Consider the following 16,560-nt stretch of genomic DNA (forward strand, 5'->3'; position numbering starts at 1 on the left):
TGGTACAGGTAATTTATAAATGAATGCATTCACCCAGTTTTAGTTTTCTCTTATTATATTTTGCTTGCTCAATGATCAAATTTGTTCGAGCAATGAAGTATGCATCAAATTCCTGGAGGACTTCATCATATGAGCTTGAAACCTTGACTGCACCTGTCTCGCTGTTACGTTGTCTGCAAAAATAACCTTTACTGTATAGTACTGACCTGATCATTTTTCTCCTTCTTATACAAACCTAAAGCTTATGCAAACACTGCCTGAAGCCAAATCTGACTCTCAAACTCAGGCTGACAAACTGAACCATTGCTCCTGTTTTGGGAACAAGTTACAATTCTCAGCAAATACCAGAATCAAAGTTGTAATAGAGTGAGAGAGGGATTACATGTCAGCCATAAGCTTTTGGGAGCTGTGCACCTGTGATAGGAGTACAATTTTAAGAAGCTGTATAAAAAATGTGTTCTGATTATTTGTCTTTGATTATGAACGCCCCACAATTTGAAGGATAAAACACAGGGAAATAGTTAGGGGGAGAAAAAAGCAGTGAGCAAGGAGGTGTTGGCAGGAAAGCCAATCCCAGATTTTGTCTTGTTCATTGCTGCTTTTAAACACAAATTGCCATGGGTGAATAAACCTTATTCGTTTTAAGCTCCAGTCACAGTATCTAACTCTACTGGATGCTGGGCCTGCTTCAGCTTGTTACAAAGAATAACGTCTGGTCAGGTATTGAGAGAATAATTTGTGTATACGATACTAGCAAGGGACCATTTGCAAATTTGTGATCTTTCTTGAGTTGAATTTGTATCAAAATTAAATCAGAAAATATGGAGGGATTAAACAATCTGTTTTAAATTCCTACTTTATTACTGCACTTACTTAGGTCTTTTGATCTGGTCTTTTGAAAAGTAACATGTTAAAATCTTTTGCAGCAATACAGACATTTTAGAATTGCAATACATTTGCCTCAATTTTAATCACGCCTGTATGACTTTTGACCAACCTATCCGTTGCGTTTTATTTTTTACAGATGGTTAATGAAAATCATTGACAAGAACACATTCCAGGTCTTCATGTGCAGTCGTTCTGAACTGACCTCTGCTGGACTGAAGAACAAATTTGTCAGTCTATTTGAACCGGGGAGCAGTGCAGAGCTCAGCAGGCGGTGGTGCTATTGCGATGCCTCGACACTCAAAAGTTCCACTAATGGAAGCCCCAGATGGAGGATGGGGCTGGATGATTGTAATCAGCTGCTTCTTAGTGACCGTTTGCACAAGGGCCGTTTCCAGGTTTGTCAGTTAAACCTCTCGTGGTCATAATACTTTGCTCAGATTAAGCATCAGCTTTGTCTTGAGCTTTGAAGCCTTTACGTTGATCTCTCACCTACATTTATATTCACGACCGCATTTGTGACATTTGTTTGAACCTTAGATGTGCGTTTTAAACATTCTTCCTCTGATCCTGTCTGCACGCTGTTCCCAGTCCTGGAATAGTATAGCATACTCAGTGCTCTGAGGCATTGGCCACTGTCGCTCCTGAATGTGTTGACTCAGCATCTGCCTTTTTCTCTCTCATTGAAGCAGACAGAACCGTGTAGTCTGGTTCATTCTGAGTTCATGGTATGGGGAGCTGTCACCCAATCATTCAAAGGAGACATTCTAAGAATGTGATGGAGTTCTGGAATATTTGGTGCTGGGCTCCAGAACACTGAAAATATTGGTTAGACATTTTATGATATCATTGCTGTTTTACCTGTTTAACTCTAGGGTTACTCATTTACTTTAAAATGATGCGATCTTTTAAAACCGGAGTCTGGTCTTATAATGCTGCAGTTTATTGAAGTGCAGATGACACAATTTAGTTTTAAATCTTATTTTGGCTGATTGAGGTATCAGGAACAGTCATCACTGAATTGGAATTATTATGAGATTTATTTTTTCTTTGCTCTTCAATGTTTTGCTTCTCCTTCTCGCCTGAAGTTGGTGTCTTTATGATCACTGGCCACTCCCTTGTCATTCTGTCAAATGGCCATTATGTTGGAGCCTTAAGTATAATTGTTCAGAAAAAATTTGACCAGGGAGGGCATCATGACCAAAGTTGACTTGTCAAAAAGACCAAAGAACAAGTATGCTGTGTCACTTCTGGTGGTGGCCATGGTATGAGTGGTCGCACATTTGGTGGCTCCCGCTCGTGGCGATTTTTTCAGACCTTTTCCCCAGTTAACGGGTGGATGTGAGGAGGTAAAATGGTGCAGGAAAGCTGGCAGAAGAGAGTGACTCACTGGTGCATGGAGCTGAGGGCCAGAAGCGGTCGCAAAAGAGGGGAATAGAGTACTGGTGCGGTGTCTGCGATACACGGGGATATGGTGGAGGGCAGGGAGCGGCACTGCCGGCTCAGTGGTGAACAGAGCAACTGGTGGGCTCCTGAATGGGAAGTTCACCCAGCAACGCAAGGAGACTCTAAAGGACCTGGCCAGGGCGGTGGATTCGATTAAGGCTGTGATTGACCATGTGGAGACGAGGCTGGAGGCTCAGGGTCAGGCGATCCAGAAGATGGAGGAGATGGCGGGGGAACACGAGGAGCAGCTCGCCTCTATGGTAGCGGAGATAGAGCTTATGGGGGATCAGCAGAGGTGGATCCAGGCGAAGGTCGAAGACCTGGAGAACCGGTCACGCAGGCAGAATATTAGGATTGTGGGTCTGCCGAAGGAAAGTGAGGGAGCCGACGCTAGTGCGTATGTGGGGAGGATGCTGGAGAAGCTGCTGGGAGAGGGGGCATTCGCACGGCCTCTGGAAGTGGATCAAGCGCAGAGGGCACTACTGAGGAAGCCCCAGGGGAATGAGCTGCCGATGGCGATGGTGGTGCGGTTGCACCGTTTCCTGGACAAGGAGCGGATCTTGAGGTTAGCAAGGAAGACTGGGCACTACACCTGGAAGGGCAGTGATCTTTGAATATATCAGGACCTGGGTGCAGAGCTGGCCAAGAGGAGAGCGAGTTTCAATCAGGCCAAGGCGACCCTCTGCAAGAAGGGGGTGAAGTTTGGGATGCTGTACCCAGCAAGTTTGTGGGTGACTATGAAGGCTGGGACTCTACTTCGGGACGACGGAGGAGGCGATGGAATTTATCAGAGACAATGGACTGGCAGGAGAAGGAGGACATTGAACTTGGGTGAAGATACTTTGACGCTGTGTTTAACTTGTGTTTGGGGCCATTGTTCGGCTTCAGGTTTGTATTTGTTCTTTGTTAAGGGATGGGGGATTGATCTCTGTGATTGGGCTTGGGGAGGGATTGTTTTTGTTTGCATTAGCAGGATGGTTGAGTCCGGTGTGGGGAGGGGATGATCAGTGGGGGGGGGGGGGGGGGGGGGGGGCAGGATGGTAGGTGTCATGGTGGGGCCTGCCAGGCTAGCTGGGCGGGCTAGTTCATGGAAGTGCAGTGGGGGGTGAGCAGAAGGTTTATGTGGGGATGGGGGTAGGGGTTGCTGTTTGGGAACTTGGCACGGGGGAGGAACTTACTGCGGACAGGACAAGGGCTCCTGTCGTCCGTGTATAGGTCCCTGACTGTCAGTGTCCCCCCGTCCTGCCTCCACCTTTTGAAGGTGGCGTCAGTCAGTGCTGGTGTGAACCTATGGTTGTTGCAGATGGGAGCCTTGTCCGACATTTTGGTCAGGCCAAATTGCTGCCGCAGTTGGTTCCAGGATTGGAGGGTGGCTGTCACCACTGGGCTGCTGGAGTGTTTTTTGGGTGGGGATGGGAGTGCTGCCGTGGCGAGGGCCCGGAGGGAGGTCCCCATGCAGGAGGCCTCCTCCGCACGCACCCACTCGGCTTCTGGCTCCTGGATCCATCCCCTTACTCGCTCGGCTGTTGCCGCCCAGTGGTAGAATTGTAGATTCGGGAGGGCTAGCCCCCCCCCTGGATTTTGTTTTTTGTAGGACCTTCTTTGAGATCCTAGCACCCCCCCCCCCCCCCCCCCCCCCCATACGAACGCCATGATAAGTTTGTCCAGCACTTTGAAAAAGGCCTTGGGGATGTAGATCGGAATGGATCTAAACAGGAAGAGGAACCTGGGCAGTACGTTCATTTTGATCGTCTGGACTCTCCCCGCGAGGGAGAGTGTTCCATCTTTGCAGGGCCACAGACGTAAGACTGATGGGTCTGTAATTCTCAGGGATTTTCCTATTCCTTTCTTGAACAGGGGAACAACATTTGCCTCCCTCCAATCATCCAGTACTACTCCGGTGGAGAGTGAGGACGCAAAGATCATTGCCAACGGCGCAGCAATCTCTCCCTCGCTTCCCGCAGTAACCTTGGGTATATCCCGTCAGGCCCAGGGGACTTATCTATCCTGATGCTTTTCAAAATTTACAGCACATCCTCCTTCTTAATTTGAAATGAAATGAAATATATCCACAGACCAGGCCCCAACAGCTTTCTGTGGTAGAGAAGTCCACAAGTTCACAACTCTCTGAGAGAAGTTCTTCCTCATCTTATTCCTCAATGGCTTACTCTTACTCTTAGGTTGTAGCCTCTAGTTCTGGACATTCCCAACATCAGAAATATTCTTCCCACACCACGGCTGTCCAGTCCCATCAGGATTTTATATGTTTTTATGAGATGCCCTCTCATCCTTCTAAACTCCAGAGAGTACAAGCCTAGCTGATCCGGTCTTTCTTCACATGTCAGTCCTGCCATCCTGGGAATTAAGGTTTTTTCACAGTCACGTCATCAAAGCCTACTTGTGACAATAAGCAATTATTGTTATTAGTCTGGTGAACCTTCGCTGGACACCCTCAATAGCAAGAATGTTCTTCCTTAAACTAGGAGACCAAAACTGCACACAATACTCAAGGTGTGGCCTCACCAAGGCACTGTATAACTGCAGGAAAACATCCCTACGCCGATAATCAAATCCTCTCGCTGTGGATGCCGTTAGTTTTTCTCACCGCCTGCTGTTCCAGCATGCTAACCTTCAGCGACTGTCCCACCATGACACCCAGGTCTCGTTGCACATCCCCTTTTACGAAACTGACACCATTCAGATAATAATCTGCCTTCCTGTTTTAACCATCAAAGTGGATAACCTCCCATTTACCCACATTATATTGCATTTGCCCATGCAGCCACCCTGTCCAAGTTACCCTGCAGTCTCTTTGCATCCTCCTCACAGCACACACTGCCCCCAGCTCAGTGTAATCTGCAAATTGGGAATTATTGCACACAATTCCTTCGTCCAAATCAATAATGTATATTGTGAACAGCTGGGGTCCCAGCACTGAACCCTGAGGTACCCCACTAGTCACTGACTGCCACTCTGAAAAGGACCTGTTTATTCCCACACTCTGCTTCCTGTCTGCCAACCAGTTCTCTATCCACATCAATACATTACCCCCAATACCATGAGCTTTAGTTTTGCTCACTAATCTCTTGTGTGGGATCTTGTCAAAAGCCTTTTGAAAGTCCTGACACCCAACAGCCACTGGTTCACCCTTGTTCACTCTACTGGTCACAGTCTCAAAGAATTCCAGAAGATTTGTCAAGCATTGATTTCCTTTTAGTGAATCCATGCTGACTTGGACCGATCCTATCCCCACTTTCCAAATGCCCAGTTATTTCATCCTTAATAATTGACTCCAGCATTTTCCCCACCACCGATGTCAGGCTAACCGATCTATAATTTCTCTTTTTCTCTCTCCCTCCTTTTATAAAAAGTGGGGTTACATGAGCTACCCTCCAATCCATTTGAACTCTTTCAGAATCTATAGAATGTTGGACAATAATCACCAATGCATCCTCTATTTCTAGGGCCATTTCCTCAAATACTTTGGGATGCACAGCTTCAGGTTCTGGGGACATATTGGGTTTTAATCCTATCAATTTCCCCGATACAATTTCCTGACTAATTAGAGTTTCCTTATGTTCCTCCTTCATGCTAGAATCTCTGCCCACAAGCATTTCCGGAAGATTATTAGTGAAGACAGATCCAAAGTATTTGTTCAACTGGTCTGCCATCTCTTTGTTATCCATTATGAATTCACCTGATTCTAACTGTAAGGGACCTACATTTATCTTCACCAGTCTTTTTCTCTTAACATATCTGTAGAAGCTTCTGCAGTCAGCTTTTATGTTTTCTGCAAGCTTACTTTCGTATTTTATTTTCCCCTTCTGAATTAAACCCTTTGTCCTCCTCTGCTGAGTTTTAAATTTCTCCCTGTCCTTAGATTTGCTGCTTTTTCTGGCCAATTTATATGCCTCCTCTATGGCATTAACACTGCCCTCATTTCCATGGTGAGCCACGGTTGAGCCACCTTCCCCATCTTACTCTTGCGCCAGACAGGCATGTAGAATTGTTGAAGTTCATCCAAGTGTTCTTTAAGTATCAGCCATTCCCTATCTAGCGTTAACCCCTTAAGTATCCTTTGCCAGCTTATCCGAGCCAATGCACACTCATACCATCAAAGTTAGCTTTCTTTAAGTAGAGGACCCTAGACTCAGACATAACTGTTTCACTCTCCATCTTAATGAAGAATTCTACTGCATTATGGTTACTCTTCCCTAAAGGATCCACACCACAGCTTTGCTGATTAATCCTTTCTCATTGCACAATACGCAGTCTAGCCCGTTCTCTCATTGGTTCGTTGACATATTGTCCTATGTTTGTTCTATGTTCTTTAGTGTAGAGGGACTTTAGAGGGGTTTCACAGGACGGCGCAACATCGTGGGCCGAAGGGCCTGTACTGCGCTGTAATTATAGATTATAGATTATAGATTATAGAGAAATACAGCACAGAACAGGCCCTTCGGCCCACGATGTTGCGCCGAACTTTTGTCCTAGGTTAATCATAGAATTTTGGACAATTTGTCATGGCCAATCCACCCAACCTGCACATCTTTGGACTGTGGGAGGAAACCGGAGTACCCGGAGGAAACCCACGCAGTCACGGGGAGGATGTGCAGACTCCACACAGACAGTGACCCAAGTCGAAATCGAACTTGGGACCCTGGAGCTGTGAAGCAATTGTGCTATCCACAATGCTACCGTGCTGCCCTTAAGAAGTTAACCTACACTCCCTTATTCTACCCTAATCCAAGTACCTATCCAATAGCCGCTTGAAGGTCCATAAATTTTCCGACTCAACTACTACCACAGGCAGTGCATTCCATGCCCCCACTACTCTCTGGGTAAAGAACCTACCTCTGACATCCCCTCTATATCTTCCACCATTTATCTTAAATTTATGTCCCCTTGTAATGGTGTGTTCCACCCGGGGAAAAAGTCTCTGACTGTCTACTCTATCTATTCCCCTGATCATCTTATAAACCTCTATCAAGTCGCCCCTCATCCTTCTCCGTTCCAATGAGAAAAGGCCCAGCACCCTCAATCTTTCCTCGTATGACCTACTCTCCATTCCAGGTAACATCCTGGTAAATCTCCTCTGCACCTTTTCCAAAGCTTCCACATCCTTCCTAAAATGAGGTGACCAGAACTGCACACAGTACTCCAAATGTGGCCTGACCAAGGTTTTGTACAGCTGCATCATCACCTCACGGCTCTTAAATTCAATCCCTCTGCTAATGAACGCTAGCACACCATAGGCCTTCTTCACAGCTCTATCCACTTGAGTGGCAACTTTCAAAGAACAATGAACATAGACCCCAAGATCTCTCTGCTCCTCCACATTGCCAAGAACCCTACCATTAACCCTGTATTCCGCATTCAGATTTGTCCTTCCAAAATGGACAACCTCACACTTGTCAGGGTTAAACTCCATCTGCCACTTCTCAGCCCAGCTCTGCATTCTATCTATGTCTCTTTGAAGCCGACAACAGCCCTCCTCACTATCCACAACTCCACCAATCTTCGTATCATCTGCAAATTTACTGACCTACCCTTCAACTCCCTCATCCAAGTCGTTAATGAAAATCACAAACAGCAGAGGACCCAGAACTGATCCCTGCGGTACGCCACTGATAACTGGGCTCCAGGCTGAATATTTGCCATCCACCACAACTCTCTGTCTTCTATCGGTTAGCCAGTTTGTTATCCAACTGGCCAAATTTCCCACTATCCCATGCCTCCTTACTTTCTGCATAAGCCTACCATGGGGAACCTTATCAAATGCCTTACTAAAATCCATGTACACTACATCCACTGCTTTACCTTCATCCACATGCTTGGTCACCTCCTCAAAGAATTCAATAAGACTTGTAAGGCAAGACCTACCCCTCACAAATCCGTGCTGACTATCCCTAATCAAGCAATGCCTTTCAAATGTTCTATATTGGTCGAGAAAACCATCCCTTATACATTCCAGGAAATCCTCGTCCATCACATTGCTACCAGTTTGATTAGCCCAATCAGTATGCAGATTGAAGTCACCCATAGTAACTGCTGTGCCCTTAATACCATGCATCTCTAATTTCCTGTTTGGTGTCATCCCTAACCTCACAACCACTATGTGGTGTCTGAACATAGCTCCCACTGACGTTTTGCCCTTTGGTGTTCCGCAGCTTCACCCGTACAGATTCCACATCGTCCAGGCTAATGTTCTTCCTTCCTATTGCGTTAATCTTCTCTTTAACCAGCAAAGATACCCCACCTCCCTTTCCTTTCCATCTATCTTTCCTGAGTATTGAATACCCCTGGATGTTGAGTTCTCATCCTTAGTCACCCTCGAGCCAGGTCTCCGTGATCCAATTACATCAGATCCGTTAATGATTGTCAGCACAATCAATTAATCAAACTTATCACAAATGTTCCTCGCATTGAGACACAGAGCCTTCGGGCTTGTTTTTTTTTGGCATTTATTGCCCTTTTAGAATTACGATGTAATGTGGCCCTTTTTCATTTTTGCCTTTGGTTTCTTTGCCTTCCACTTTTCCCTTTACTGCCTTTTGTTTCTGTCCCCACCATACTTCCCTCCGACTTCCTGCATTGATTCCCACCCCCCTGCCATATTAGTTAAAATCCTCCCCAACAGCACTTGCAAACACTCCCAGTAGGATATTGGTTCTTGACTTGCCCAGGTGTAGACCATCCGGTTTGTACTGGTCCCACCTTCCCCCAGAACCAGTTCCAATGTCCCAGGAATTTGAATCCTTCCCTCTTGCACTATCCCGCAAGCCACAGATTCACCTTAGTTATCCTGCCATACCTACTCTGACTAGCACATGGCACTGGTAGCAATCCTGAGATTACTACCTTTGAGGTCCTGCTTTTTAGTTTATCCCTAACTCCCTAAATTCAGCTTGTAGGACCTCATCCCATTTTATACCTATATTGTTGATGCCTATATGTACTACGACAGCTGGCTGTTCACCCTCCCCCTCCAGAATGTCCTGCAGCCACACCGAGACATCTTTGACCCTTGTACCCGGGAGACAACACGCCATCCTGGAGTCTTGTTTGCAGCCGCAGACACGCCTAACTATTCCCCTTACAATTGAATCCCCTGTCACTATAGCTCTGCCCTCTTTTCCTGCCCTCCTGTGCAGCAGAGCCAGCCAGGATACCATGAGCCTGGCTGCTGCTGCCTTCCCCTGGTGAGCCATCTCCCCCAACAGTATCCAAAACGGTGTATCAGTTTTGTAGGGAGATGACCGCAGAAGACCCTGCATTGCCTTCCTACTCTACCTGTGGCTGGTGGTCACCCATTCTCTATCTTCCGAAGTAATTTTTATTTGTGGTGTGACCAACATACTGAACGGGTTATCCATGATTTCCTCAGCATCGCGGATGCTCTGAAGTGACTTTACCTGCATCTTCAGAGCTACAATCGGACGCACTTCCTGCATGCGAAGGAGTCAGTGACACCGGAAGTGTCCTTGAATTCCCACATTTCACAGGAGGAGCATGACACGGGTCTAGGGTCTCATACCATGGCTTAACTTTTAAGTTAACTTTACAACAAAGCCAAGATAGAATAAAAGAAAATAGAAAATAAAAATAAAAAATTAAAACTACTTATCAGTCACCAGCCAATCACTTACCTGCTAGCTGTGATATCACGGTAACTGAGTTGACTTCTGCCGCCTCTGCTGGATGATGACCTTCCTCCTGTTTGACACTGGAGGAGTTCTTCGGATACCCACAGCACAGTCGAGGTAACTGAGTTAACGTATCCCAGAATCCTCTTCTGCCGCCTCTGTTTGATATCCTTCGACTCCTTGAGGCACCAAACGATTCCCCAACTCAGCCTTCAATATATTCGGGGTGATATTTCCACAACCCTCTGGGCTGGAGAATGCTGCTGTTTCCTGTTTCTACTCTCCCTGTGGCTCTGACACTGCCCTGTCCGAGCACTGCCAACATCTGCACTATCGGACAGTTAATAGATGATGGCCACAAAATGGATCTTCATAGCAACCATGCTGCAACATTCCCGGTGTGGTTTTACCACCAAAATGGTGTACAGACCTCGCCCAACACCGGCGAGGGTACCAGACAGATATAGAATAAACAAACCATGACATCAGTCAGTGTGTAAGCCCGCCAATCGGTGGGGCCCAATCGCGGGCCAGACCCCTTCGGAGGCCCCCCCTCCCGGTGAAGGAGGCCCCCTCCCCCCCCCCCCCCCCACAGGGAGGGGGGGTGAATGCCTGGGAGGGGGGGAGAGAGCGAGTGCCAGGGAGGGGGGGTGAGTGCCGGGGAGGGTTGGAGAGTGTGAGTGCCGGGGAGGGGGTGAGTGCCGGGGAGGGGGGTGAGTGCCGGGGAGGGGGGTGAGTGCCGGGGAGGGGGGGGGGTGAGTGGTGGGGAGGGGGGTGAATGCCGGGGAGGGGGGGGAGAGAGCGAGTGCCAGGGAGGGGGGTGAGTGCCGGGGAGGGGGGAAGAGTGCCGGGGAAGGGTGGGTGAGTGCCGAGGGGGGGGGGGGCGGGTGAGTGCCGGGGAGGGGGGGAGAGTGCGAGTGCCGGGGAAGGGTGGGTGAGTGCCGAGGGGGGGGGGCGGGTGAGTGCCGGGGAAGGGGGGGAAGTGCGAGTGTCGGGGAAGGGTGGGTGAGTGCCCGGGGGGGGGGGGGGGGGGGGGGGCGGTGAGTGCCGGGGAAGGGAGGGAAGTGTGAGTGGCGGGGGGTGACTGCTGGGAGGGGGGGTGAGTGCCGGTGGGGGGGGCGAGGGCAAGGGAGGTCATCCGCCTGGTCAAGGGCCATCCTACAACAGTCGCGCCCATGCAGCCATGGCACCTGACTCTGGTAGAGGGGGGGGTTCGGGCAATTATGACGTTGTTGTTGCCCCCTCGCCACAGGCCATCATGTTTTCTGATCAGCCAGCGATGTTGGCCACCGTGGCAGCAGCCGCTATTCTACATGTTGCCCTGGAGGAGGAGGAGCGTGACAGAGAGGCGGCGCAGGCAGCCGCAGAGGAGCGTGCCGCAGAGGGGCAGGTAGGCAGCAGGCGCCCAGGTTGGAGGGCCAGCCGCCCGACAGGAGGAGGAGGGGGAGCACAAAGAGGAGCAGGAGCACGAGGAGAGGGAGGAGGACGTTGTGGCGCCACGGCGACAGAGACGCCGGAGGAGGCCCTCTGTGTACCGGGCCCGTTCGCCATACCAGGACCTCACGGACCGGGAATGCAGGATGAGACTCCGGATGAGCTCCGAAACCATGGCACACATCTGCCATCTGCTGGCACACCTGGCACCGTGTGGCACTGGGGGAGGACACCCTCTCCCCGTGTCCATCAAGGTTACTGTGGCCCTGAACATTTATGCCATGGGGTCATTCCAGGCACCGAGTGGGGACCTGTCCGGCATCTCGCAGACATCGGTGCACCGGTGCATCCGGGCAGTGACAGACGCCCTTTATGTAATTGCAGACCGCTACATCCGGTTCCCTGTGGGCCGGGCAGGCCAGGTAGCCCAGGCTGTGGGCTTCTCTGCCGTGGCCGGTTTTCCCATGGTCCATGGAGAGATCTATGGGATGTACGTCGTTGTGCGGCCTCCCGCAGACATCAGGGCCCTGTTCACCAATAGGAAGGGCACGTATTCCATGAACATCCAGGTGGTCTGCGACCACCCCATGATAATCCTGCACGTCTGCGCCCAGTACCCGGGCGGTGTTCATGATTCATACGTGTTGTCGCAGTCTTACATCCCCGGCATGTTCAAGGGACGCCACCCCTGGCTGAGGGGCTGGTTGCTGGGCGACAGGGGTTACCCGTTGCGGTGGCGGCTGATGACGCCTATACGGAGGCCACAGAGTGACGCGGATAATCGCTACAATGATGCCCATGCAGCGACAAGGGGTGTGATGGAGAGGGGCTTTGGGCTGCTGAAGATGCGTTTCAGGTGCCAGGACATCTCTGGGGGGGGGGCCTCCAGTACCCGCCAGATAGGGTTGGCCGCATCATCGTGGTCATGTTGTATAGCCCAGCAGAGGGGTGATGTGCCGCAGGCAGAGGATGGGGGAGAGGAGGAGCAGGAGGAAGAGGTGCAGACCTCCCCAGATGAGGGAGATGGGGGCAATAGTCAGGGCAGACGGGCTGGACATGGGCGGGTGGCTGCCCACCGTTACCGGCTGTGCCAGCGGGCACGGGACAGGTTGATAGCAGCCCGGTTCACTGACTGGAGGGCATGGGAATCGGCGAGTATGGCCACATACCACACACCATGGAAACATCCGACCACCCTCACCCCCCCTCACCCACCCAGCACCAACACCCTCACCTCCCCCACCCACTCAGCACCAACACCCTCACCCCCCTACCCACCCACCAACCACACCCACCCCACCCGCATGCACACCACCCCTCCATTGCACATCCACCTGCGGCACGACGAGCCGGGCTCACACGGTCGCAGTGGAAGCGTGTCTATTCCAGGCCATGGAGGATGATGACGACCCGCTCTGCGATGAGCTCCTGGCTCCACATCGTTGGACAATGTCTGACCCATGGCCACAGTACCACCTGGACCATCCCTGCATGCAGCCGTGACACTGCAGCGCACAGTTCCGTCCTCTGCCCAGGCGGATGGCGAGGGCAGCCCAGGTGGAGGGGGGGGTGCACACTCACCTGGGGCCGATGTAAGACCACCCCTCACACACACGCTGGCGCTCAACGTACATGACACCACCACATGCTTCGGACAGAGCACAAAGGCAGGTTCTGTAGGTGTGAAAGTGATTTTAATTACAAACTGTCCATACACGTGCCCTAGCCCCTAAAACTCGTCTGTGCCCTGCAACCATGCCAACTTACTCAGTGTCTAATTGTTTGGCCTCACGAGCCCTTTGACTATGCCTGGGTGGTTCCCCAGACGGTACAGCAGAACTGGAGGTGGACTCCTGCGATTCCTGCCCTCTGACTCGGGATCCCTTTGGCGTCCGTTTCCTGGGGCAGCCCGGCCTAGATGGGCCAGGCTGCGGCTCGGGCGATGGCGAGCTGCCAGCCTGTCCTGCCCGTTACCCACCAGATGCACCTGGGATGGAAGAGGGAGAGGTAGCCCGAGGTGCTGCGGTGTTCCGGGACCTCCCCTACAGGGGACCCGGGACGGGCCCCAGCACCTCCTCCTCCCTCGGGCTACCTGATGGCGCCCGGGCCTCTACATGGGTCAGGGGTGTGAATGGACCGGCCATCCGCGCCCCCCCGACACCTGGTCCTGCCAGTCCTGGAGGCCGGGCTGGTATCGACAAGGCTCTGTGGGTTTGCAGCCATGGAGCTCAGGGAGGTGGCCACCCCTGTTTGTGACCGTGCGACGCCGACTAGCACATGGGCAATGGTGCCGATGCCTTCATCGATGGCCTGCTGGGACTGCACCATGGCCTGCTGGGACTGCGCCATGGCCTGCTGAGACTGGGCCATGGCCTGCAGAGACTGGGCCATTGCCTGCTGGGACTGCGCCATGGCCTGCTGAGACTGGGCCATGGCCTGCAGAGACTGGGCCATGGCCTGCAGAGACTGGGCCATTGCCTGCTGGGACTGGGCCACGGCCTGCTGGGACTGGGCCACGGCCTGCTGGGACTGCGCCATGGCCTGCTGAGACTGGGCCATGGCCTGCTGAGACTGGGCCATGGCCTGCTGGGACTGCGCCATGGCCTGCAGGGACTGGGCCATTGCCTGCTGGGACTGGGCCATGGCCTGCTGAGACTGGGCCATGGCCTGCAGAGACTGGGCCATGGCCTGCAGAGACTGGGTCATTGCCTGCTGGGACTGGGCCATGGCCTGCAGAGACTGGGTCATTGCCTGCTGGGACTGGGCCATGGCCTGCTGAGACTGGGCCATGGCCTGCAGAGACTGGGCCATAGCCTGCAGAGACTGGGCCATGGCCTGGCGAGACTGGGCCATTGCCTGCTAGGACTGCGCCATGGCATTGAGCGCCTCTTTCATCTTCTGCTGGCTCTGGCTCATGGCCTCCTGTGAGAGGGAAGCCAAGTCCTGGGCCACACATGCCGCCCTCAGGGGAACATCATAGGCCTCGCATCCTGCTCCCCATGTCTGACACCGTCGCACCCATTGCCTCCACCGTGGACGGCACCCGTGCGGTTTCGGTCTGGATGGCATGCATGACCGGCACCACTCCCAGCTCCTGGACGCGGATGGACTCCTCCATCTGAGTTTGCAGCTGCTGCAGGCCAGCCATCATCCTCTTCCTTCGTCCCAGGTTTAGTGGCTGCATCAGGTCTATGGGTGGGTGTGGTAACTCCAGGAACCCGGGACCCGTCTGGACGGCAGCTGTTCGCTTGCGCCAGGGTGCCCTCCGACCCTCCCGGCCCCTCTGCTGCTCCTACCTCCACCTGCTGCACCGGTACGGCTGTGTTGTGCGCACCAGTGAGTGTACCAGAAGCTTCATCACTAAAGTGCCCAACCGAGGTGAGTGTCTCGGCGATGGTGGAGGGTGTTGGAGACAGCAGTGGCGTTGTGTCGTGAGCATTGTCCGACTCAGAGTCCATCGTACTCTAGGGTGGTGCCTCGTCTCCACCCGTCCACTGTGTGTCAGTCTCCTGTATTTCTGTGTCATGTGTGTCGGTGTCCTGGGTAATGGTGTCCTGGGTAGGGCTGTCCTGGGTAGTGGTGTCCTGGGGAGGGCTGGCCTGGGTAGGGCTGTCCTGGGGAGGGCTGTCCTGGGTTGGGGTGCCCTGGGTAGGGCTGTCCTGGGTAGGGCTGTCCTGGGGAGGGGTGTCCTGGGTAGGGCTGTCCTGGGTAGTGGTGTCCTGGGTAGTCCTGCGTAGGGCTGTCCTGGGTAGGGCTGTCCTGGGTAGTGTTGTATTGGGTAGTGGTGTCATGGGTAGGGCTGTCCTGGGTAGTGTTGTCCTGAGTAGGGCTGGCCTGGGTAGTGGTGTCCTGGGGAGGGGTGTCCTGGGTAGGGCTGTCCTGGGGAGGGGTGTCCTGGGGAGGGGTGTCCTGGGGAGGGCTATCCTGGGTAGGGCTGTCCTGGGGAGGGGTGTCCTGGGTAGGGCTGTCCTGGGGAGGGGTGTCCTGGGTAGGGCTGTCCTGGGGAGGGGTGTCCTGGGGAGGGCTGTCTGGGTAGGGCTGCCCTGGGTAGGGCTATCCTGGGTAGTGGTGTCCTGGGGAGGGGTGTCCTGGGTAGGGCTGTCCTGGGGAGGGGTGTCCTGGGTAGGGGTGTCCTGGGTAGTGTTGTCCTGGGTAGGGCTGTCCTGGGTTGGGGTGTCCTGGGTAGGGGTGTCCTGGGTAGTGTTGTCCTGGGTAGGGCTGTCCTGGGTAGGGCTGTCCTGGGTAGGGCTGTCCTGGGTAGTGGTATCCTGGGTAGTGGTGTCCTGGGTGGCTGTCCTGGGTAGGGCTGTCCTGGGTAGGGCTGTCCTGGGTAGTGGTGTCCTGGGTAGTGGTGTCCTGGGTAGGGGTGTCCTGGGGAGGGCTGTCCTGGGTAGGGCTGTCCTGGGTTAGGCTGTCCTGGGTAGGGCTGTCCTGGGTAGGGGTGTCCTGGGTAGTGTTGTCCTGGGTAGGGCTGTCCTGGGTTGGGGTGTCCTGGGTAGGGGTGTCCTGGGTAGTGTTGTCCTGGGTAGGGTTGTCCTGGGTAGGGCTGTCCTGGGTAGGGCTGTCCTGGGTAGGGCTGTCCTGGGTAGGGCTGTCCTGGGTAGTGGTGTCCTGGGTAGGGCTGTCCTGGGTAGTGTTGTCCTGGGTAGTGGTGTCCTGGGTAGGGCTATCCTTGGTAGGGCTGTCCTGGGAAGGGCTGTCCTGGGTAGGGCTGTCCTGGGTAGTGTTGTCCTGGGTAGTGGTGTCCTGAGTAGGGCTGGCCTGGGTAGGGCTGTCCTGGGTAGGGCTATCCTGGGTAGTGTTGTCCTGGGTAGGGCTGTCCTGGGTAGGGGTGTCCTGGGTAGTGGTGTCCTGGGTAGGGGTGTCCTGGGTAGTGGTGTCCTGGGTAGTGGTGTCCTGGGTAGGGCTGTCCTGGGTAGGGCTGTCCTGGGGAGGGGTGTCCTGGGTAGGGCTGTCCTGGGTAGTGGTGTCCTGGGTAGTCCTGGGTAGGGCTGTCCTGGGTAGGGCTGTCCTGGGTAGTGTTGTATTGGGTAGTGGTGTCCTGGGTAGGGCTGTCCTGGGTAGTGTTGTCCTGGGTAGGGCTGGCCTGGGTAGGGCTGTCCTGGGTAGTGGTGTCCTGGGTAGGGCTGTCCTGGGTAGGGCTATCCTG

The 16,560-nt window shown here is 53.1% G+C and overlaps 1 protein-coding gene across 3 annotated transcripts in view; it reads left to right on the forward strand.

The window, feature by feature from the left end:
- The window catches only part of LOC119950680 (monocarboxylate transporter 12-like), a 144,678-nt gene that overhangs the window by 79,398 nt on the left and 48,720 nt on the right, over positions 1-16,560 (forward strand). For all 3 annotated transcript variants that reach the window (XM_038773321.1, XM_038773320.1, XM_038773319.1), the window contains exon 2: positions 1,025-1,283. In XM_038773321.1, the coding sequence (XP_038629249.1) occupies positions 1,174-1,283 (110 nt within the window). In that variant the 5' untranslated portion in view covers positions 1,025-1,173. The remainder of the gene's footprint in view (positions 1-1,024; positions 1,284-16,560) is intronic.

The sequence above is a fragment of the Scyliorhinus canicula genome, chromosome 16 (assembly GCF_902713615.1).
Source record: "Scyliorhinus canicula chromosome 16, sScyCan1.1, whole genome shotgun sequence".
NCBI classification, from domain to species: Eukaryota; Metazoa; Chordata; class Chondrichthyes; order Carcharhiniformes; family Scyliorhinidae; genus Scyliorhinus; species Scyliorhinus canicula.